Below are 23170 nucleotides of genomic sequence, written 5' to 3'. Positions count from 1 at the left end.
CATAAGCTCCTCTAAAGCACAGAGTCAAGGCCGCCGTTAATACTGTAACCACTTTACTGAAAACTTCTTCGATTCTTCTAATTTAACCTCCTTCCGTTTTTCGAGGATTTTATATAACATCATGTTTTGTAAAATAGCTTGCTTGTTTATTTCATAAAAACTTTTCGTGGATATCACAATACTTTTCAAATTTTAATCTCATCATTACATTTTGTTATTCTCGTACAATAAATACAAATTAAATAAATGTAAAAAGAATGATTCTTACTCTGTTATTGAGGATACATCTTCAATATTGCAACACAAATCTCTATTGCGTCTGTTTCAAATGGATGCATCAACATAGCAGTCCACACGTGTTCTTCAGGGAAAACAGTTACTAAATGATGAAGTATTTCGGATCTGATATCAAGAAGCTCTCTTATCATATCTGAAGGCATACCAGCGTATAGTGGATGTACAGAGCCATTTAGTTGCCTATCTGAGGCAGCTAATTGCTGATTTGATGGTGATGGTGAAGGCATATTTGAATTATTTGGTAACCAAGCTTGATAAGATTCTGGTGCTGAAGCAATGCGTGTTACGTGTTGATGGCCTTGCCTTCCTTCGAAATGATCCCAGCTAAATAATCGAGTATTTTTTTTTTTTAATTCTTTATTTAAGTGGGACGATAGTGCGTATCTAATTAAACACTTACTTCATGTCAACTGTATAAGGCAATTCGTAACTAGAATGTCTGGTTAATGGTCTGTGTTGTGCTCTGGAAGATGCAACTGTAGATTGCGGTGACGGAGAGTTCGCTGATGATGCTTGTTGGTACTGACTCGATCGACGAAGTCGAGGATCGTAAATTGGATTCAATGTCAATTGTCTCTGAAGCTTTCTGTGCATATTTGGCGGTTCCACCTCTGATTTATTCAATCCTGGTTTATTCATTCCTGCTGTCCGACCGGAGGAATGATAACCTACCAATATACAATATAATATAATGATTATATTACCGCTAAAGGAAACCTATACAAGTCGCACAAAACTGTACATTATTTTCACCTTGAGAACTTGTGGCAGGGATTGTCCGTGTTCCTTGTACTCCAGAATTTGTTGGTTGCTCGATAGCAACATTTTCTACAGATTTACTTTTAATAACCGAAGGTAATCGTTGAACACTAGCAGTCACTGCTGATCTGGTTTTACATAATGGTTGATGCTGAGACAAATTCGACGATACATTAGTTGGCAAAAGAAGACTTGGACTTGGATCTTTTGCCTGAAGATGCTTCTGCACGTGTTCTACTAATTTTTCTGTAACTGATTTCTGAGGGTGAGGACCTCTTTCCGGATGCCGGAATTTACATTTATTTCCGTAAGTACATTTCTGAAATAAAAAGGAAAAAATTGTTTACCAATATCGTAGCATCGCATTGGTGTTTAATTATTAATTATAACAATTGTTCCAATAGTCAAGTGGTATTTGGAAACACAATTTTTCTTTTTCCATGAATCGTATAAAAAAGGAAAATGGACAATATACCTTTGCATATGGACAAGGAGGGGCTGGATCAGATTTTTTCGGAGAGATTCTTAAAAAATTTTCTAAAGTAGGTCCGCTTCTACCTAATGGATCGTCTGGTGGCATAAACCGGTCATTTACGAATGTGTACATCAAAATCCTTTCCTCTATTACTTTTCGAAACTCTGGACTTTCCTGTGCTAAATCTCTATAATTGTCGTTGCTGACAACGATACCATCAATCTCTGCGGCTAATCTCAAAATATAACGATCGTCGTAACAAACCATTCTTTTACCACCGATTAATCTGAAATTAGAAATTCAACATCGCTTTGCTGTTTTATATTTACAATATTATATTTTTCCTCTCATTCGGTAATGACCCTCCGAGGGTTAAATAATACATTATACGACATACAAACCTAGACGGTGTGAAAACCAATAAACGATCTCTTTCCAATTCACCAAGTATCTCTTGATCAGCTATCGGATTATCGATTCGGGAAGCTTCCTTCCTCCACTTTGGCACAAATACGGTGATCTCTTTATGTCCTCTCGCTTTAAACCAATTCACGCATATTTTAATCCCTTTACAAGAAAATATTTCTTTGTTTCCATGACTCATAGCTACATTGCTTCCATCTATTACAACAGGCCTTAGCCTGCTAGAGCATCCACTGCTTTCATTAGTAACTAAATCATTTTCTAGAACGGTGTCCGATTCTTCTGGTGTGTCGATCGATCTCTGAGAACAATTGGCACCGAGTTTGATCAATTCGGCCAACAGTTCATTTTGTTCTGGATCCGGACCCAATTTTTGCAATGCTGTCTGAACTAAACGTTCGGTGTAACCAAGTTTCAGGGCAAACTCTACCCTTGCTGTATACCCTAAAAAAGAAAAATGATTTACATTTATTAATAACAGGACAGGTGACGTGTATCTTCATGGTGACATTTGATGTTTTTTAAATTATTCAAGTATTGCTCCAATTTAATTTGATTCTATGTAAATACTTGCCCATGTGGAGATCAAACTTATATTTCAATGAATAATCTGCTGTGTCTATAAAATATAAAATAGACAAGTACATTTTAAAGACTGATACTGAAAAGATGATCCAAGTTAATTAAAGACACTGAATTGCATAGCTGAAATAAGACAAAGATTTTAATTAAGAAAAAAAATATATGTTAATATGGAAGAATCAAATACTGTTAGATATTATCCCTTTCAAACCGATCCATAGAAATTAGTAGGAAAAATTAGTAACATTGAATGAGTTGGAAGAATTCTGTTTTTAAAGAGGGTTACATAAATTACAAGAAGCAGGTGAACGAGGACAACTCACCGAGGAGAGTAGTAAGAAACCCGACCTCGAATAGACTCAAATATGTATGATGGCCTGTCACATAAAGAAGTTTAGGATCTTCGGTTGAAACACACGAAGCATCAGTGCCAGGAGGGGAGGAATCCCTAAAATGTTAGAGAAATTTGTGATAGGTACGAGCATGATGCCATCAAAATTATTGTAGCGATGATTTTCAATGTGCATGATATTCAAATTGTATGCAAAGAGAGGTTCAAGGAGAAGAGATGATATTAAATTCTTGCTAAAGGAATTGCTTCAATTTTTTTTAAACGACAGTAGCATTGTAAACCTACAACTGATCTCCACACAGGTTGATACAAAGCTTTATTTAAGGTGTATTTATGTACAGTTTTAATTAAAAATCATACATTATAATACAAAATATTATTGATTAGAAGCTGTGACTAAGATGATTAGTTACTGATAATGCATTCCATAATTTATTAATAACATAGAAAATAAGATATTAAATTTTGTATCGGTAGCTGTACAGTTAAGATCCTTTTTCTAATAACAAATCATTTTATTTTTACCTGGACTCTGATTAGGAGGACTTCCTTGAACAGTAACATATTCTGCAAATTCTGCAGCCAAGGTATCTGAGGTGGTCCTGGACACATCTGAATGATTTGAAGTAGTCACCTGTAATATTGATTAGTACCAGTTAATAAATTAATAGTATTTCGAAACAGAAAATCTCAACTATTTCGTAATAACATTATAAAGGGTGACGAATTCTTTTGCTGGTGAACGTGAACAGAACATACGAAGGTCATCGATGTTTTTTTAAACAGATTTACTTTATTTCAATTTAAAGTTCAATTAAAAAAGAAAAAAAAAAGAAAACATAGATGACCTTGAAATCTCGTAAGAAAATAACTGAGAAAAAAAATTCCTTCCACCATCAGACGTATCCCTTGAAACAATAAAAGAAAAATTAATTTAAAAAATTTTTAATGCATTTCTAACTAAATGATTTTATTTAATGAAAATCAATACCTGTAATTCCACTTGTGAATGGACGTTGGTGGATCCGATGGGATCCTCAGCTTCGTAATCGCTATCGTAAGAAGAGTCTTCAGCGTCGATAATGCTTTCGGCTTCCAAAATGGTACAGTCCACGTATTTCTAAAAGCAAAATGAAGAATTGATGAATAATTATTTTCAATTTAGTTTCTTTTAAAAAATCGTATTAAGAATTTTAATATATCAGCACGTTGCGACCGGAAGTCGTAGATCTGCACCCTTCGAAGCGAACTGTAAATTTACCCCCTTTGATATTAAAATTTTTTAAATTTCAGTAGTTTTGTACTTTATAATAAAATCTCCGTAGAAGTAAAGTTAGCTTAAACGAAGTATACCTCTTTCAGGTTACCGGATATGACTGTTAGCAAAGATCCAGGTGAAAGTAAAGAGACGCGGCAAATACTGTTCTTTTATTCTGAACTCTCCTACTTTACAAGTAGAAAATCGGTAATTAAAAAAAATCAATTCGAAACCTTTTAATCAATAATTAAAGAAACTCTTTGAAACGTTATTCCTATTGATGTTATTTTATAATTCAATCTATCTTTTTTATATTTAATAATATCACGAAAATTGTTTGAACACTTATATTTATTATTAACAAAAATTGCGACCTTACAGCGGCAAGAACATTTCAATGAAAGTCGACAGAAAGTGTTGATCACTTGTTAGAGATACAATGATGAATGTTAATATCGAATGCATTAATATTAAATAGGTTCATAGTGAACAATAAAAATGAACCGATGATTCAATAAGACCAATCCTTCATCTTTTACCTGAATTTACCATACTTTTATCATATGAATATAAAAAAAGGTGAAAAAGCATGAGTTATTTTATTTGAATAAAAAAAAAAAAGACATTAGTTCCTATCGGATACATTTTGACCAAGTGTACGTTTAAAAGGGGCAGGACACGGGAACATTGTGAAAAAAAGATGAAATTTACGACACTGCATGTCACGGGTTGCAGCCTATGCCCTACCAGCGGCTTCGTGCGCTCCTACGTCAGGCTACGTATCGCTTTCCCAAGCCCAACCTTCTCAATTATACACTTACGCAGGTATCTGCAATATAATAGAGAGAATCGAAAACTCATAAGGTGATACTAGAACATAAGCATGCGGTAAATCAACTAATAAAACAATCACTTACAGTCAACTCGTTAACTCGGCAAGAATTGAATGTACTCGAACGTAGGACGCGAAAATTACTGGTAAGACAAATATGAGGATATTTATATATTTAGAATAATACATTGGTTTACATAATTTTAACACGAATAATTAAATCACGGATAAAGTTAATGTAACCAAATTTTCTTTAATTTCTTCTTAATTAAATTCGCCGCGTCGATCATCAGTGACCAATATGGCGGCGAACGTGTTTAATATCCGGTTCTAATTTTTTCTTCTATTTGTGCATTTAGAACAGATTCTACGCGGTAAAAGAAATAAAATATTTCTTTTACCGATTGGAAATTGGGTAGCTGCTAATGGAATATTAACCTGAAAATTAGTCGATACATTGTTTGTTTCCAACGAAGGATCCGCCATTTTGAATTTTGAATATTAGTGACAATTTTATATACCTAGTCTTTTTCGAAAAATGTTAAAGTTTAAATTGATCTGACACAGGTGCTATTTTATGAGAGTTTTATGTCATCAAATCGTCTCAGAAAGGATCGGAAATTTAGTTGCTAACCTAATACTTTCCCATCCAAATTCATCTAACTTTCTATGATAAACGAGGTCTTAGTGAAAGATCACCTTGTTTTCTATTTAGTAATCTAATTTATTTTTCCACTACTGCCTCTTACCATTTTTATCACTGATTTGTATTAATAATAATTATCATGGAATTAGTCTAAACAGGGGTTAACTGGGATCTTTTTAAATTTTCAAATTTTAGAACAGTGAGGAGGACCAATCCCCATTAGGGGGGAGGGGCAATGTACTTAAATATTTTTTAAAACTTCTAATATCAAAATCAATATCAATATAATATCACAAAAGATTTCATTTAATAAAATGAATGCAATCTCGAAAAGTTTATACGATTTTTATAGAGTACACTTTCTAAATAAATATTAACTTCAGACTTGATACTACTTTCGTTAATTTCACTTCATTTAATCTACACTGAATCTAAAAGTGAATTTTACCAACACTATCAAATAATAGTATAAATAATCATAATTTCGTAGGATCTGATTATGAGTTATTGTTATACGTGCGAACAATAATCAATATATGTATGTATGCATGTTGGTTAACTTTCTTTCTGACTCGCTGAAAAGGATAACACTTTGTTTTAAATAACAATTTAAAAGTGTATTTTTTTGTAATAAAATACCATGAATTTCTTAGTATTTGGGAAAAAATATTTTTGAAAGTTAAGAACACTATCGTCGTATCTCGTCGCTCTAATTTAGGTCGCGATCCCACTCTAGCACGACAGTTTATAAACAAGACAGAAAAAGACATGTAGTGATCATAATTTATAAAATATACGCAGAAAAATATTCTATTGTTAAATATTATATTAATCGCTTAAATTAATTTACATGACAGTGATTATTATTGACAAAAAAGGAAACGCATAAGTAATAAATGGACATTTACAAAAGTGTTAAATTTACTTTTTATTTCGTGCAGACTACAAATACGCTATATTTCGCAGTGTCTTCGATCAACAAAAACACAATCAAAGTTACAAAACACCATATCTGAATCTAAACTTACAACTATAAGAATGTAGCAAAACCAGTGAGCAAACTATAAACGATGTTTACCTAAAGCAATTATCAAGATATTTGTAACTGTAAATCTAAGCTCTGGGGAGGTTTAATTGAATATTAGAAAAATCGTGAAATTAAAAAAAAAAGAATTCATCAGAACTTACCTTTCCGGCGACGGTCATATCTCCTTCCACGAATCGTAATCGATCGTATCCTTTCGCGTCCAAAGACCTTCTCGAATCCGTACAAATACTCTTATGTACACAAATCATACACGCGAGCGCGAACGCACACACTACGGAAAGGCAAGGGAGTAAGAAAGACAGACTAAGGAGGTAAAGTAGCTTTCACAAATACATTCCAGCCTCTGATTAAAAAGGCGTCGATCGAAATTGATCTTTCTACTGAAGACAACAATGATCCCGGTGAAAAAAATCGTACGAAAATGTTTAAACACAAAGAAATAGTAAAGGCTGAAGCACGCTTCCGGGATATTCCGTTAGATCCTGGAACGGTATCGATGTTCAGAAGAAAGCAGGACAGAATAACGACTACTCGCGGCGACGGCCGGTCAGTGAATGGAGCGAGCGAGAACTACGACGTCATTACCCCCACCGTTCGGCACCGGTCGGGTAATGTCGTCACTCGTCATAGACAGCCGCGGCCAGTAATGGCCACATGGCCACGAGGTAAGACGAAGTAAAATTGAATCATGAATAAATAAATGATGTATTAAAAATGGCACGTGTATAATCCATACCCATTTTAATATTTCGACCGTATTCTATTTGTTCTTCTTGTTTCACTTGGTAAAAGCGCGTAATTAATAGAATGTGTAATATTAGTACTCACCATTTATAAGTTTTATTAATAGTTTCCAAGTACACATAATTTTACAAATTACTTTGCAGATTGATTTTGTATATTTTAATCTAATAAAAGATTGATATTCCATATTGTATCTTAATTAGATTATTACAATTATTACAATTGGAATGACAGATAGAAAACTGTATGTTTTAACATTTAATAACAATACTGTATAAAAATGATAAAAAACATAACATAATAACATATTCAGTATAAAAATTATATAATAAAATATCCAATAAAAAAATGTTTTCTCAAAATATATATATTTAATTAAATGTATGTAAAATTAGAGATTCAAAGTCAAAAAATTATGTTTCATTTAAGTACCCTGTTTTAATGAAATGTGCATTATGTTTATGCAGTAAGCTATCTAAATGCATATAGAAAAATTTTCTAATAATGGCTGCAATATGTTTATTAAAAATATTAATAAAAAAATGATTTCACAATCAACCAGTTTGCTTATTCAACCAGTAACCAAATAATATAACACATGTAAATTAAAATAAATAACAAACTGGATAAAATCAAAACTTAATTTCATTATAACAAACAAACTGTGATATAAAGAAGAAACTAACGTGAAAACAATAACAAATAAATTTACCATTATACCAATCCTTACAAAACAATTATTACTGTATTATTACTACTAGTAATAACAGCTATTATTATTAATTATTAACCAAACATCCTTAGTACAGTTTAAAGAAACTGTATAAACTTTAACATTTATAATTAAGCTGGTGGTACCCAACCACCAAATGCTTTCTCCAATTCTTGTGCTACAGCAATACACATGTGATCATTATATGGAGCTGCAACAACCTTAAACAGAACAATTTTATAATTAACTAAAAGAAAATGACTTCGCAATTGAAGTCTACTATAATTCTAAATATGTACAATATTGATTGTGTGAAAGAAATGATAAATAATATAGCAATAATTAATATTAAATTTCTTACCTGGATACCAATAGGTAGTCCATCCTTGCTTAAACCAAGGGGCACTTGACAAACTGGGAATTTCAGAATATTGAAGAGACACCAATAACCAAAATTGAAAGGTCTGAAATAAGCTGTATAGTGATAACTAGCTGGAAAAGGTGCTGATGGATACAGTAACACTCCATTATCCTTTAATTTATTCTAAAAATAAAAATACATTATATCATTTTAGTGCTCGATTTTAGCTTTACAGTGTCCAAATTAAAACTTACCATTAAATATTCTTTCATATTTTCAGTTATATTCTTTGCCCATTCAGCATTTTCTTTTGGAAAGAAATCTTCGTCGATTAACTTCATAATCACGGCAAATGTATATTCTGATTTTCCAGTTAATAATTTCATGATTTCCGTAGTGGCATTTGTGCAATACTAAAGCACGTATTATTTTTGTTATAATTAGCCCAATGGTTAATTACATAAATATAAAAATAATCACATACCTTTTTATTTGTTATATTCCATTTAAAGTTGACACCTTCTTCAGTCATCCAGTACCTCCAGAGTCGGTAACTATATTCAGAACCTGGTATTCTTACCTGTAATAAATACATATGATAAGAAATACTATGTAACAATCAAACTTGTATAAGTTTTTGAATAAATTTTTCACATACCTTTTTTGCTGATCCAGTAAGTTCCTTAAGATGATGCACAGCTTTTAGAAGGGCAGCTCTCATTTCGGAATTTACTTTACTTGTTCTTATATCGCCTGAACTTTGTTGATAATAAATATTAAGAGTCTTCACGTTTACTGGTGTATCAAGTTCCAGTAATGATGCTTTTTTTCCTACTAAAACTTTTAAAATAGGTGCCAAATCTTCTGCCTTTTTACAGATTGGACCTGCTTGTGCCATGGAATTAGGAAAATCATCTTGTCGAAGTCCAATACCTTTTAATGATATTAAACCTAAAAAATAACTTCATTAGTATTATGCATTATAATAAAAGACCATAATAAGGTAACTATTAAACACCTGAAGTTGGTTTGTAGCCAAAAACACCATTAAAGAAGGCAGGCATTCTAGTAGATCCACCAATGTCACTGGCAATAGAAAATGCAGAGCCACAAGAAGCAATTATTGCTGCTTCTCCCCCACTGCTTCCACCAACGTTCCTAGTAGTATCATATGGGTTACAAGTTTGTCCGTATAAAGGGTTCCTTGATTCAGTCCACAAATTTAGCTCAGGAACATTTGTTTTTGCTATTAAGATTGCACCAGCCTTTTTTATAGACAGTACTGCTGTAGCATCTTCTTCAGAACGATAATCACGTCTACTGATTAAACCCATTGTATGAAGCATGCCTAAATAATTATTTTTATTATCATTGTATAAATACTGTTTCAGTAATTTCCAAATTATTTCTAATTGAATATATTACCTTTAGCTTCATTGCTTTCTTTTGTTGTAAAAGGTACACCTAAGAAAGGCTTTTCTTTCTTGAGTGCATCAGTATTTTCTGACTCCTGCAACAATTTGTCTACCTGTTTGGCTTCTTCTAAAGCTTCCAAATATCTATCTTCAACTACAGCATTTATTATATCGTTTACTTCCTTTGCTCTTTCTATAAATGCTGTAACAACTTCCACAGATGATACCTTTTTTGTTCTACAAAAATGTTTGCATTCATAATTATTTTATGAACTTATTTAATCAATAACATTAAACAATATTAATATAAATATTACCTTATCTTTTCAGCTAACTCCGATGCACTCATCAACAATAAATCATCTTTTATTGGCGGAACTTTCTTTGACTTATTGTTATAATAGAATCCAAAAACAAAGTCTATCAGACAATCAAATAGTCTATGAAATTGGATGATCAAACATTTTATGAAATATCTTAAGAAATTCATGAATGTTTCAAACACTGATCGACATGTATCATTATTCTAAAAATTAAAATAATACTATTAGAAACAATACACATACATAAGAAATTAAACATTTATCGTGATAAATACATTTACTTATCAAATTACATAGTAAATACATTTGTTGAATAAATGCTTTTAGTATAATATTTACATACAAAATTTTCTCAATTACCTGATATTTTTTGTTTTTTACTGAAGTACACATCTTGGTAGGAATCGAAAAAATTGTATTATTTGTATGAACTATTATACAATTAGGGAATTAACTCAGCAACATTGATAACTGCAGATTAAATATTCAATGAGGATAAAGGAAAGTTCAGTATATAACATTATAATCCTGACCAATCCTGACCTCACTTGGGCACTGATATTTACTTAACAGTTTCGCGCCCGGTGAGATATATCACCATCAACTCGTAATAAAGAGGGCGATATAGAGAACTTTTAAAATATACAAAATTCAATCGCCGAAACAATACTTAAGAAAATATATTGTACGGTAAAAGTCTGAAATTTAGGGCTAGAGTCAAACAAGGAGATATTTATGATGTCAACATTATACAATATGTATATTGCAACGGTACCCTAAAAGAAAATACAGTATACAGTCCTGGGCATTCCAGTATTAATTAGTTCGGCACTTGTCAATTCGTGATCGCCCTTGTTAATGGTTAATACAGGTGAACGTAAATAAATCTCTTTACTGATTGGATAATCTAATAATTTCGTCAATACAATTTAAACGCACTTAAAACGAATTTAAGATGTTTACTTGATATATAATGAACATTACAGTGATCTGGAGAAATATTGAGAAATATATAAAATGCAGAAAATTAAAAGAGAAAAAGTGGTATGTAAGAATAAAATTTTACGTTACAAATTATATAACAATTATTTCAAATTGAATTACTTTTAGAATCAAGCTATTGAATTACTTTGGTCTCAAAAAGGTGATGAAGCACGAAGGAATTCAAAACTACAGGAAGCAGAAAAATCTCAGGAAATGAGTGCACAATGTAAAATAATGCATTGTTATAAAAAAAGTGAAAGGCAATATTCTACAAGCTTTTCAAAACATAGAATACTTTCTGAAATGAAATCGCATGTCATTCAGAAAAATTGGAGTACAGTTAGAAATTTGTTTTTATTATTACTGCATCTCTCCATAGACCTAGAACCACTGATGTGGCGTTATATTTTTATATTAACACTGTACAGTAATATTGATAATTTGTCTAATATTTCTCAACTTCTTAAAATGTGTATCGGTTGTCTGGATTCAGATAGAGATCTAATATTAAGAAATTTATTGCTAGTATCAGCTTGTAAGAAATGAACTTTTATACATTTTATGTGAATAGTTGATTATTCATTTTGTAACAAGCAATAAATTTATATTTTTGATAACTAATGTTTTGTTATTTATATTTTACAATTCGACCGTAACGCCATCTATACAAAAACGGCGCAAACTACTCAACGAGTTACCAATCGATGTCTCAACGGGCCCGCTGGCGCCCTTTATCGGAAAGTAGCGGAAACTACAAGGCAACTTACCGACTGCCGAAGGAATGGTCGATAAGTCGGTAACTCGTTGAGTAGTTTGTGCCGTTTTTGTATAGATGGCGCTACGGCCGAACACAAAAGTTACCATCCTAATTATGCTAATCGACTAAGGTGAGCCTAGAATCTTCCAGACCACAAGGACGTGAATAGATAATGGGAGTAGTAGGATATTTTTTCCTTTATACTCCCCGTACCTAAGGGAAACCTACGTTGCACGCTACTATTCATAACAAATATATAGGACACAGTATATATATATTATCTAAAACGTGCCATCTATTGGAGAAAAGTAGTACAATTTGGCAAGTATTACATTATTCCATAAACATTCAGTTTATCTTTACCCTTCTTGCCCGTTCGAAGACATATTTCTAACAAGTGTTCAAAAGTATTTATATGAATAATTCATAATATTATAAAATATAGTGTTGATGGTGTTCATGTATAAAGTGCATTATATGTTCAAACAGTTGAGATTAGATAATAAAATGCACGCTCAAGGAGTGAAACTAAAAGATACGTCGTAATTTATGTTTGATGTCTTTCTTATCCTTCCACACAAAAAATGGATTTTGGTACATTGTTAAGCGTAGCACAGAAGAATGAAAACAACAAGCAGGTTATTATATTTCCTTTGTTATATGCCTTTATATATATACTATTTTAATTGAAGTCTTTAATTATTTTTACAGCCGATCGCCTGCTATCAAACCAAATTCACTCCACCCAAAAAGCCAAATAAGCAGGCCAAAACACTTTCGGAAAATATAAAGAAGTTTCTAGCTCGTAAGGAAGAGGAAGAAAGACGAAAAGCTTTAGAAGAAAAGCGGAAAAGAGAGGTATACACGTCTGATTAAAAAATTCGTAAATTCTTATTCTTTACATATGTACATTTAGAACGGTTTTATTATTGTTCTCTTTTATTTTTTAGAATTTATTAGCACTACGCGATCATAAAGCACAAAGTCGGATAAATAAACATTTGAAAGTATGTAAAGCAGCAAATAAATCTGTATTGGCAGATGCAGTTGACAATGAGAACACAGCTGTTACAATGGCAGGTATGAAATAGTATTACATAAGTGAGATAATATTTAAGATGTCCAAAGTTTATTTTTCAAAATGTGATCGTCTTTAAAAAAATGTATGTCAAAAATTTTAGAAATTATGAAACATCATGTACTATTTTGTTGCTAAGATATATAGATCTAACTTTCAATGAAATGCACTACTAAATTTCATTGTGCCACAAACAATACTTCTGTTATAATTGTAGTAGATGCTGTTTTTTTGCAGGTAGAAATGAAGTATTAGGATTTGCAAATGTAAACTCATTCTGCATAATTTGAATTTTTATGTCAGTTAATAAAACTTATTAAAATTGGAGATGTAAATAATTTAGTTCTTATATAAAAGATTGAGCTTTCAGTACTTTTCTTTGATATAATTACTGCTACCAAGTAGCAGCGTATAAAATCAATTTTTCGCTACAATCAACATGGATATAGGTTGTAATCTCTGAAGAAATTAATACAAAGCTGTGTGTGATCTTCGTATTAACGAGTATTTAGGAGTACTAGTCTCTATTCATAATGGGCAGTGTTTTTGCCCACAGGTAATTGAGTATGAATATGTACAATCAGCGCAATGCCTTCTTACTTATCCACCGTCCAACAGGGCAGTGGGATTTTGTGGATTTACATGGCAGAGGATTCCAAGCAATTAAGGTCAGAGTAAATATAATTCTAGTGTAGTCTAGAGGACTGACTCTAGATTGATTATTTTTATTCATCAAAATGTCTCTTCCGTTTATTACATAAAGTAAGAACTGGTAGTATTATCCGAACGATTCTAATTCTGATTCTAATTAGAAACTAAGCCTTGTTTATTATTAATTTACGCTACTATTTTGGAACAAACACAGTTGTTCTGGATGAATAATCTTTCCCTATCAACTGAAATCATTTTTGGGGAAGTATCTATTTTCAAAGGCATCGTTTCTACCTCCATATAATACTTTAAAAAAGTCGTTTGGTATAAAAAACGAGGGATTCTAAATGTTATTGAATCCTTCCGCTGGATGACTACAGGGATGACCCCTTAAAAAATACTTTTAATTTTACAGTGAAAGTTGTAATAATAACGTATCTGCGCTAGAATCTTTTAAAATATTTCGTGTGTATGATGCGTATCATGCTTATGAATTTTAACACATTCTTTCGAGCGGCCATTAATTACTCACAATGCGAAAATCATTTAGCAATTTCCAATATTATCATTTATTTCAATTTATATGAGTTTTTCTTCAAAGAGAATACAATTTATTGTACTAATAATACTATTTAATATGTATCAAAAGAAAAGGTCAAAAATAAGAATTACATTGTCGATAAACTTAACAAATATATGACTCACAGTTTCAAACAAAATAATTATAATGTATAATAAACGAAACAATGGTTCTTGTTTTCAAGAATACTTCATTTTATATAATTTAAGAAAATGATAGTTACTAAGATATTAAATTAATTGTACCTTCCTTGAATATTCTGATGCAATTTGCAGAATGTTTTCTGCAATAAGTTATTCTTCTTTTCTAGTAAATGCAGGAAAATAAATTATACATAAATGTATTTAATATTATTGAAAATATTGACAAAAAAAAAGATAAAATGGAATTGTAAAAGTATGTGCAAAATTATTAAATTGGAAATACTTGAAAAATATTCTTTATCTGCTTATAGGTCCATCTCAGCCTGATGAAGATGATTATGGCTACGTATCACAGGAGGCCTCCGCGTTTTATAATCAGTTAATGAGTAAATACAACAGTATGCCATCGCAAAAAACAACTGCCAATGATAGTCGGAAAAGGACAATAAAGGATATCGCATCTACAAAGGTACTAAAACATTTTGTACTTACAAATTTCAAATTGCACATTCAGACTTTTAATAAGTATGAATTCACCTGTTTACATTTAAATTAATTAAATGTGATTTTAGGATAGAGTGAAACAAGCTTTAAAGCAACAGGAGGTAGAAGAAGCTCTAGGACATCGTCGAAAAAGAAAATTGTCCACGAAAGAAACAGAAGGTGAAGTGGAAACAAAAACTGAAAGAGATGATAACGAAGATAGAAAAGAGAAAGATGAAAAACCGAAACCCAAAAAGAGATCTATGCCACCACCAATCGATTTCAGTGAATTACTGAAAATTGCAGAAAAGAAACAGCACGAACCGATTGTTATTGAAGTAAAGCCAAAAAATGAAGAACCAGAAAGACTATTAACAAAGAAGCAAATGAAAGAATATGCGAAAGAAAAGGAGTGGCGAGAACGAAAGGAACAGCGAAGTAAAGCTAACAATACGACCAATAAAGAGGCAGTTCCAAATCCACCTATTAAGTCTAATAAAACACAAGAATCTTATGTGAATGATACAAACAAAATTTCTAAAGTAACTGAAAAGCCAACCACAACGTCTTCAATTTTGAGTAAAACTTTAAAAACGCCAACAGTTGCACAGCCTCAACCTGCCAAAAAACCCATTGAGAAACCTGTTCCGAATAAACCTACTGTAAATAAACCTAATGCATCAAAATCAGAGAAAGATTTGATTTTAGAAGAGCGAAAGAAATTAGAGATGGAAAGGAAGAAATTAGAAGAAATGAGGCAAGCTATCGAAGAACAAAAGAGAAAGTTGAAATTAAGTAAAAGTAAGATTGAAGATATTAAAAACACGAAATCTGAGAAAACAGTGCCGAAAGTGAAAATTCCAGAGAAACAAGATTCATTGAAAAACATACAGAAACAAATTCCAACGACGAGCGTAACGAAACCTTGTCGTCCACCTCAAATGGATGGAAAAATAAAACAATTCCCACCGGCTGATCTTAAATCCATTAAGCCTAAGCAACTACCTCCTTTGAAGGAACATAGAAAACCAATGGGTGTTAATAAACGTAAGTATTTGAATGTCTTAAAAATCTGTAATTTTGTATTCAATAAACTGAATAATAAACTTTCAGGTCGTATACGAGACGATGATGATGAAGAGGAATACGACTCGGAACTTGATGATTTTATTGATGATGAAGTAGAAGATGGCACCGAAGATTATAGTAAATATATCAGTGAAATATTTGGTTACGATAAAAATAAATATAGATGCGTGGACCATGATGATGTAGCTATGGAAAGTAGTTTTGCACAACAGCTTAAAGAAGAATATGTATCTACTAAAATAGGTAACATTTATGTAGTATTTATATATACAGACGTGTAATTTTGTAAAATTGATTAAACATAATTATATTTCGTATAGGTATTATGGAAGATTTGGAAGATATGCGTATGGAGGCTTTGGAGAAAAAGCGAAAAGCACTTCTAAAGAAAAATATAAAAAAGTGATTATAAAACTGTTTATAAATTTTTATTAAAGTCTATTTAATAAACTATTATATAACATCTGAATGTGCTTTTGTAGTATCAAAAACCGTTAAATTTTTATTTTTTTTTTATGCTAAAGATATTTGACCTTCTGGAAATTGATATTAATTTTACGTTGCATTGTTATTTTTTTTTTTTCTTAAGTGTTTGTACTTTAATCTATTGCGATCGAGGGCCGTACGCATTTTGAAAGAAACCGAAAGTCCTGATAACGTAGATCTACTTCGATCGAGCTCAACCTATTAAATAAAACAGACCATTTTTATTATATCAAAATTTTGTTGTTTAATATTAAAAATATATATATATATATTTCTTAGAAATCGTACTTGAGTAACTTGCTATTACATAAAGAATTATATCGCAATATTTTGATTATAAGACAATTTAAACGAAAAGCACAATAAATTTCAATTACCAGCAGTTTGAGCAATACAATCCAGTATATGCGCTACATACATTATTATATCTTTTTATTCTACATTTTGGAGGTCTACAATTAAAAATAAAATACAATTATAAATGTATTTTCTACTAAAAAATATATTATTACATTTTAACATATGCAGCGAAGAATACTGTAGAAAAAGAGTAGTATAAAACGTGTTATTAATTAAATCTTCCTTTTTTCCTGTTTTATCTTTTATTAACATAAAACATAGCTTGTTTTGATTATCTGATTTATACTACTATCATATATATATCATATACATATATATGATACACATATATATATATATATATATCACGTAACAAAATAAATATATTGTTTTTAGATATTACGCTTAGGTATAATGGTTCGCATTGAGGTAGATAAAATTAGCCAAAGATATCCATAAAAAACGCATTTCTAGACACCACAAACATCAATCTCTTTTAGCAAATTTTATTATTCGTTGTACTTTAAGAATGAAAAAGTTTAAAAAAAAAAGAAAGTAATTTATCAACAATCGATGCGATGAATAATAAAGCTGATTTCGCTGATAACATCATCATTTCAAAAATAATCATTTAATAACTCAAAATATCGTTTATAACGAAACAATTGCATTTTTTTTTTAAATAAAAAGAAAATTATACGTTTGCCCCCTCAAAAAAGAAAAAACAATAAAAGAAAATATTACACTCAATAACGTTAATAATAAAATATAATTTTTAAAGTTTACAATACCTTAATGGAATTGGTATTTCTTAAAATATCAAATGTTGGGAAATATATATGTTGTACTTGTGGCCCATTATTTTATAGATGAGATTTCTAATTTGAAATATTAAAAGTATGTCGAGTGTGTTTATAGAATATAAAGGCACTTACGAAAAATTACGAAAAATGAGTTGATTATTATATTTAACTGGATAGTTTAAAATTTATCCATTGTGTTATAAAAAAATATATGATAATTCTGGTTTTATGAAAGCAATTAATGGTAACATCAATTTCTGATACTTCAAGATTACCTGCATCATTGTTAATTAAATGTTGTATCATTAAAACAAAAAGAGTAATGAGAACAATTGAATGGGATCAATACAAATTATCTTATTTTTCTTCATTCAATGAAAAATAGAAATTCGAATATATTATATATGCTTTCTACTTCTGCTACAACTATTATAATGACTCTGTTATAAATATTAAATTTAAATATCATTAAAAACTTCAATCGTATTGATTAATCGTACACAATGTAATAATAAATTACTCTTTAAAATCAAACATTTCTTTTCCTAGGCACTTGTTTATAGCGATAAGAACGAAAATCCTTTAAAATCATCTAATTAAACGAAATACCCTGTCCTGTAATTTGATCATTTTCTTTTATGATGGTAAATTGGAGCTTTTAACAAAAATTCTAAATGGCATAAAATCATTTCAGATACAAAAATCACATACATACGTACACACACATACACATTCATTTACATAACATAATAGTTATTTTACTTCAAACAATAATAACATCACATCAAAGTATAACTGTATGTAAAAGTATTAATTTTAATTGATTATATAAAAGCCTTAAAAATATCTACTTTAATTAAATTCTTTCCATCAATTTCGACGTACCGTATTTTCTAAATTACAATCATAAACGGATAATAAAGACTTTCTAATATCAAAAACGAAACAATTTATAGAGTTCTTTGGAAAGGATTACCATTTCAATCATTATAGAAACATATGTACTTGCTAATATTAAACTTAACTGTCACATTCAATATTTCTTTTTCATATGTATAATAAAATATACAAAAAAAAGAGAACATTAAAACAATACTTTAAACGATATAGTAATGATCTTTTACAGTATATGCTGTACATCATATAATAATCACATACACAAGTTATCAAAAGCTATGAAAAAACATCATATTAAGTAAATTTAATCGAATATATATACGGTATTCATATAAAATATTATGGAAGCTTGACATAAATAATAAGCGATCTCCTTGTATTTTATAAGTTATACTACGTGTGACACGTAAAAAAGTGTCTAAATCTGATAAGAAACTAACTATATATGCGCTTCAAATGATATTTACAAATAACTTAAAGTAAATAACTTTTTAAAAATAAAATTTCTTTCCAAAGACTTTTTTCATTAACCAATTTTATCACTCGTATATTGCATCTTGATCAATAACAATTTGAAACAATATCTTGGTAGTCTTTAAATAAAAATAGAAAAAGAAAATTAAAAAAGTCTTCTTGATAGCCAATATTAAATGTTAATTATTAACAAGAAACTGCGTTAAATAGTACTTTTTCATATACGCACAATATTATAACTTTCATTACGAACATAACAAATATGACATGTATTATAAAAAAAAGAAAAATTTTATATACAAGATAACTCACGTATGTATATGTATGTATATAAGTAAAAATATATAATGCATACAAATTCGTAAATGTTAAAAAAAAAACACAAATTGACAAAGATGTGCACTATATTTGTTAACTGAAAGATACCAATTTAAAATTTTCATCAAACTGTATTAGTTTTTCAAATAGATGTTATTCTGTTAGTTACCTCTTCTGTTGTTGCATGAAACAATCCTCTGGTATGCAGTATATTTTTTATCTTATGTACATATACACACACATATACGTACAACAAGCGCACATCGACGCATACACTTTCACACAGGTTATATACATAAGATAAAGAAAAAGAAAAAGGGAGAATAAGAAATAGGAATGCAGCGCTTTAGCGAGAGAGAATCGATGATACGTTTCGTTATAGCTGAATGCAATTAGTGCATCAAAGATTTAAAACCTTTTATCTCTTTTTGGCATGAACTGTACGAGTTCTACTAAAAACTAATTAATAATTAAATCAATAGAAATATCACAGATGAAATCGAGAACCAAAAATTTCTAATGTACATATAAAAATAAGTAGTTTATATTTGGTATTACAAACTATTGAAATTTGTAATGAACTATAAGATTGCATAGTACTGATACTATTAATTATTTCTGTGTACTGTTAATTATTTTCAAATGCTCTAAACATACTTAAATAGTGTGTTTTTCTTTTCTATTTCATATTCTTGGTTCCCGATCTCCATATAAAATATTCTGTTCATGATTTATGATAAACATAATATCGTGTAAATACACCGCTTCTTCCTCGCATTTTTCTATGCGCATGTATGAATATTTATAGCAAAAACTCTGGCATATTAAAAATCATCGATACCACCATCGGGAACACCGGCTCGTACTTTGTCCAATACTCTGTTGACAAATTCAGTGGAGTGATTTGCTATTCTTATTTCTGTAAAAAAAGAAAGATAATATAAAAAAATATATTTTAATAATTTTCTTATGCAGAAATAAGTTGGTTATACTGACTCGTGGCTAATTTAAAACATTTTTCCATCTGACGAGTTAATTCCTCTTGATTTTCAGGATTAGGTTCCGTTAATTTTGCAGCAAGTGTTTGTTTAGCCTGAGAAATACCATGAATTAATCTTCCTGTAAAATAAGAGTTATTAAAAGTACCTTTAAATTTTTAAACGAAGAAAAATTAATTTATCCATATCAAATACTGAACTGTGCTCTTGTTCAAGGCCATGTAATTTTATTTTGTTCGCTTCGTGTTGAGCTTTTTTCTTTAACCGACAAGCTCGAGAAGCAAGTTTATTCTTTTCTTTGCGTGTTTTAGGCCTTGCTGTAAACGGTAATTCCGAAACGGGTGTCATGTCATTGATGATGCGAGACAGTTTGTCCAATTCACGACCAATACTATACAATTTGCGTGGATTCGGTGTAAGGTCATTTCCATCTCCTTTTCGTGCCTTTCCACTATGTTTGATTCCACGCAGTGCACAATGGGGACTGAAAACGGGATCTGTCGCCTCGTTTAAGACATGCGGATCTTCAAGACGCGTTCTGGCAACAAGCCTTTGTCCTTTTGGTCCTTTTGCTTGAACATTATATTGCCAAAAATATCGTTCCTTTTTGCTATGTTTACCATCTCGGATTGAATCGACACTTCCTACTCTGTTACTACTGTTTTGGTCTTCACCATCACTGCCACCTGTATCTACAGAAACATGTATTTCTTAATTAATTTCAAAATGCACATAAAAATAAAATTTATTTATAAACGATGAACTACCATTATCACTGCTGTAATCGTCGTAATGATCACTATCTTCATCACTGTCGTCATAACCCTCATCATGACTAAGATGATCAGTATGATAAAGCGGATCAGGACTAAGCGCACCCCCGGTGCTTAAACTACTCGTTGAACCTGCTTCAACAACTCCAAGACTACCGGTACTTAATAAATGTGGCCTCGGTTCTCTACGAGCCCATATCTGTTCCAGTCCCATTGTTCTGGTCGGTGCGGACATTGAAAGTCTAGAAACTTTAGATTTATTGTTTGGACACCCAATGTCTATTTGTCCACATTGTGAATTGTCAAACGAATTTTCACATCGTTTCATTAACAATTCGTGAAGAGCAGATTGTCCGTTAGGCCTGTTCATAGGATGCGGGGATGTCGAAGAACTTGCCGTTGAACTACCTTTAAAGAAATTATTTAAAAATATTATTCCAGTACGTATAAATAAATTTGTTCAATAAATTATAATACATTGTTGATTCAAGCTACATTATAAAATTATATATAAACCTGCAACATTGCTAGTTCCTGGACTCGGGTAAGTATTGGGGCTAACTGTTTCCAAATTATCAGCAACATTGATGTTTATGTTCAGATTGAATCCATGGGTATTTATATATGTTGGACAGGCATTACGGTACGCTGATCCAGACTGTGGAAAACTACTTGGAGCAAAAGCACTATTATCATTAAATAATGGTCCAACTGGTTGAGCTACATTAACATCTATTTTAAACGGTTGTACCCTCTCTTCTGGTAAGAGTAAATCGTCAAAATTTAAATCACCAAGGAGTGTATCGTCATTGGCATTTAATTCGGCCAATGTAGGACCTTGAATAAGGTCAGCTTTATCTACTTGAAGGATGTCATCATCCTCCCATCTTTCGGTCTTAAAAAAATCATCTATTTCATCAGAATCCATCTTAAATGGAGACTCTAAGTGATCCGCTTTGTTTGGCCATACTGAAGCTAAAGGAGACGGAGAAAACTGATCGTATACGCCTCTAATGTTTCTATGCCCTCCTGGTATTGGTACCGACGCTGATTGGGCCATTTCTTGAGTTGGTTCTTGCTTTATTATTCCATCCATCGGGCTAATTTTAGTTTCCACAAATATCTCAGAATATCCAGATTCTCCAACTAACAATATAATTTTAATATTAATTACATTACAAATAAAAATTTATTAATATGTTGTTAAGAAGAAAAATAATAATTTAATTACTTAAGATCTAATACAAAATAAGACTTACCAGTATTTTTTTTTTTCTTTCTTTTGGTAAGTCAATTACTATGTCTAGTCAAATTTTGTATTCTAAATTTTAAAATAATTACAAAATACACAATCTTTAAATGAAAATGAAAGCCAATATATGTAACACGCTCACGGTATTCAATAAACAGTTCAAGTTAAAGCTAATTGTGAAATTTAAAACGATGGTTCATCCATTTGCATATTCGTGGTATTATAGATTGATGATCGAAATCTGCACGCTTACATGGTACATCGAATACCCTCTGATGAAATAACCATGACATTCGTCAGCAAATATTCTTCCTGGACGAGGACATTGTCTCGTGAAATTTTCCCAAGTTAATGTTTTGACAAATTCGATTTTCTTCGCACGTGTTAAATAGAATATGTCGAGAAGGAAGGATAAACGTTGGAATCAACTTCTTCACCACTCTGTTCAGCTACGCACCAAAAATTCATACGATCCAATCGTAAAACACAGTTTGTTATTGTTTTGCCACAAGATTTCGAGACAATATCACTGATATTAACATAAATAGGGAATGATCACATGACAAAAGTCGAGTACTCAGCCAATGAAAATATCCAGCCAATCACGAACATACCTTTTACTTGTCCGTCATTTACGATTCGTGAATTTAGTGACAATTAAAATATGATAAAATGAATAATTTATCTAATAGAAAACTTTGTTAACAATGTATGATATCGTGGAAGTTGTTAGAGATAAGTTGAAAATGAATTGATAAAGAATATAACGTTTATTGTTTCCGATTAAAATCAATAAACACAAAATTGTTAAAAAAAAAAAGAAAAAATCAAGGAGGAC

General features: G+C 30.8%; 5 protein-coding genes across 8 annotated transcripts; 2 read left to right on the top strand and 3 right to left on the bottom strand.

Annotated features, from left to right (window-relative positions):
• Positions 1-124: 124 nt before the first annotated feature.
• On the bottom strand, positions 125-7250 carry LOC114874157 (probable ribonuclease ZC3H12C). The gene is made up of 8 exons (XM_029183161.2): positions 6813-7250; positions 3880-4008; positions 3414-3522; positions 1933-2398; positions 1532-1817; positions 1051-1375; positions 698-965; positions 125-621 (listed from the first exon to the last, which is right to left on the bottom strand). The coding sequence occupies exons 1-8, from the start codon at positions 6918-6920 to the stop codon at positions 273-275; spliced, it is 2040 nt and encodes a 679-aa protein (XP_029038994.2). The 5' UTR covers positions 6921-7250; the 3' UTR covers positions 125-272.
• A 237-nt stretch (positions 7251-7487) lies between these two features.
• LOC114874102 (fatty-acid amide hydrolase 2-like) lies at positions 7488-10763 on the bottom strand. The gene is made up of 9 exons (XM_029183054.2): positions 10588-10763; positions 10222-10430; positions 9915-10141; positions 9508-9837; positions 9148-9440; positions 8974-9069; positions 8744-8902; positions 8490-8672; positions 7488-8349 (listed from the first exon to the last, which is right to left on the bottom strand). Exons 1-9 carry the CDS (start codon positions 10618-10620, stop codon positions 8260-8262), a joined length of 1620 nt encoding a protein of 539 aa, XP_029038887.1. The 5' UTR covers positions 10621-10763; the 3' UTR covers positions 7488-8259.
• Positions 10764-11044: 281 nt separating this feature from the next.
• LOC114874103 lies at positions 11045-11828 on the top strand. The gene is made up of 2 exons (XM_029183056.2): positions 11045-11271; positions 11338-11828. Exons 1-2 carry the CDS (start codon positions 11245-11247, stop codon positions 11755-11757), a joined length of 447 nt encoding a protein of 148 aa, XP_029038889.1. The 5' UTR covers positions 11045-11244; the 3' UTR covers positions 11758-11828.
• A 478-nt stretch (positions 11829-12306) lies between these two features.
• LOC114874139 (protein SPT2 homolog) lies at positions 12307-16461 on the top strand. 2 transcript variants are annotated; one of them, XM_029183124.2, is made up of 8 exons: positions 12335-12375; positions 12458-12606; positions 12680-12826; positions 12919-13048; positions 14732-14889; positions 14993-15950; positions 16017-16235; positions 16313-16461. In XM_029183124.2, exons 2-8 carry the CDS (start codon positions 12553-12555, stop codon positions 16396-16398), a joined length of 1752 nt encoding a protein of 583 aa, XP_029038957.2. In that variant the 5' UTR covers positions 12335-12375; positions 12458-12552; the 3' UTR covers positions 16399-16461. The 2 variants fall into 2 exon arrangements, with proteins under 2 accessions (XP_029038958.2, XP_029038957.2); XM_029183125.2 differs by having other exon boundaries at positions 12307-12606.
• A 2255-nt stretch (positions 16462-18716) lies between these two features.
• LOC114874142 (protein CREBRF homolog) lies at positions 18717-23148 on the bottom strand. 3 transcript variants are annotated; one of them, XM_029183131.2, is made up of 6 exons: positions 22340-23148; positions 21597-22226; positions 21075-21488; positions 20508-20999; positions 20306-20428; positions 18717-20228 (listed from the first exon to the last, which is right to left on the bottom strand). In XM_029183131.2, the coding sequence occupies exons 2-6, from the start codon at positions 22174-22176 to the stop codon at positions 20134-20136; spliced, it is 1704 nt and encodes a 567-aa protein (XP_029038964.1). In that variant the 5' UTR covers positions 22177-22226; positions 22340-23148; the 3' UTR covers positions 18717-20133. The 3 variants fall into 3 exon arrangements, with proteins under 3 accessions (XP_029038964.1, XP_029038963.1, XP_029038965.1); XM_029183130.2 differs by having other exon boundaries at positions 22586-23148; XM_029183132.2 differs by lacking the exon at positions 18717-20228 and having other exon boundaries at positions 20306-20402; positions 20456-20999; positions 22586-23148.
• Positions 23149-23170: the final 22 nt, after the last annotated feature.

The sequence above is a fragment of the Osmia bicornis genome, chromosome 2 (assembly GCF_907164935.1).
Source record: "Osmia bicornis bicornis chromosome 2, iOsmBic2.1, whole genome shotgun sequence".
Lineage (NCBI taxonomy): Eukaryota > Metazoa > Arthropoda > Insecta > Hymenoptera > Megachilidae > Osmia > Osmia bicornis.
This window is presented reverse-complemented; position numbering and strand designations above follow the sequence as displayed.

What these genes read in the sequence shown, in the direction of transcription:
- LOC114874157 (XM_029183161.2), bottom strand. Translation starts at nt 6,920, where the DNA reads ATGATTTGTGTACATAAGAGTATTTGTACGGATTCGAGAAGGTCTTTG. An exon ending in TCCTCCTAATCAGAGTCCAG is followed by an intron (nt 2,399 to 3,413) that starts GTAAAAATAAAA and finishes TTTCTTTTTTAG; the next exon opens with GGTATACAGCAAGGGTAGAG. An exon ending in CTCCTTGTCCATATGCAAAG is followed by an intron (nt 1,376 to 1,531) that starts GTATATTGTCCA and finishes TTTTTATTTCAG; the next exon opens with AAATGTACTTACGGAAATAA.
- LOC114874102 (XM_029183054.2), bottom strand. Translation starts at nt 10,620, where the DNA reads ATGTGTACTTCAGTAAAAAACAAAAAATATCAG. An exon ending in TAAAAAACAAAAAATATCAG is followed by an intron (nt 10,431 to 10,587) that starts GTAATTGAGAAA and finishes TTTAATTTTTAG; the next exon opens with AATAATGATACATGTCGATC. An exon ending in GACTACCTATTGGTATCCAG is followed by an intron (nt 8,350 to 8,489) that starts GTAAGAAATTTA and finishes GTTCTGTTTAAG; the next exon opens with GTTGTTGCAGCTCCATATAA.
- LOC114874103 (XM_029183056.2), top strand. Translation starts at nt 11,245, where the DNA reads ATGCAGAAAATTAAAAGAGAAAAAGTG. An exon ending in AAATTAAAAGAGAAAAAGTG is followed by an intron (nt 11,272 to 11,337) that starts GTATGTAAGAAT and finishes AATTACTTTTAG; the next exon opens with AATCAAGCTATTGAATTACT.
- LOC114874139 (XM_029183125.2), top strand. Translation starts at nt 12,553, where the DNA reads ATGGATTTTGGTACATTGTTAAGCGTAGCACAGAAGAATGAAAACAAC. An exon ending in AGAATGAAAACAACAAGCAG is followed by an intron (nt 12,607 to 12,679) that starts GTTATTATATTT and finishes TTATTTTTACAG; the next exon opens with CCGATCGCCTGCTATCAAAC. An exon ending in CACAGCTGTTACAATGGCAG is followed by an intron (nt 13,049 to 14,731) that starts GTATGAAATAGT and finishes ATCTGCTTATAG; the next exon opens with GTCCATCTCAGCCTGATGAA.
- LOC114874142 (XM_029183130.2), bottom strand. Translation starts at nt 22,625, where the DNA reads ATGTCATGGTTATTTCATCAGAGGGTATTCGATGTACCAT. An exon ending in AGGAACTAGCAATGTTGCAG is followed by an intron (nt 21,489 to 21,596) that starts GTTTATATATAA and finishes ATTTCTTTAAAG; the next exon opens with GTAGTTCAACGGCAAGTTCT. An exon ending in ATGTTTTAAATTAGCCACGA is followed by an intron (nt 20,229 to 20,305) that starts GTCAGTATAACC and finishes CTTTTTTTACAG; the next exon opens with AAATAAGAATAGCAAATCAC.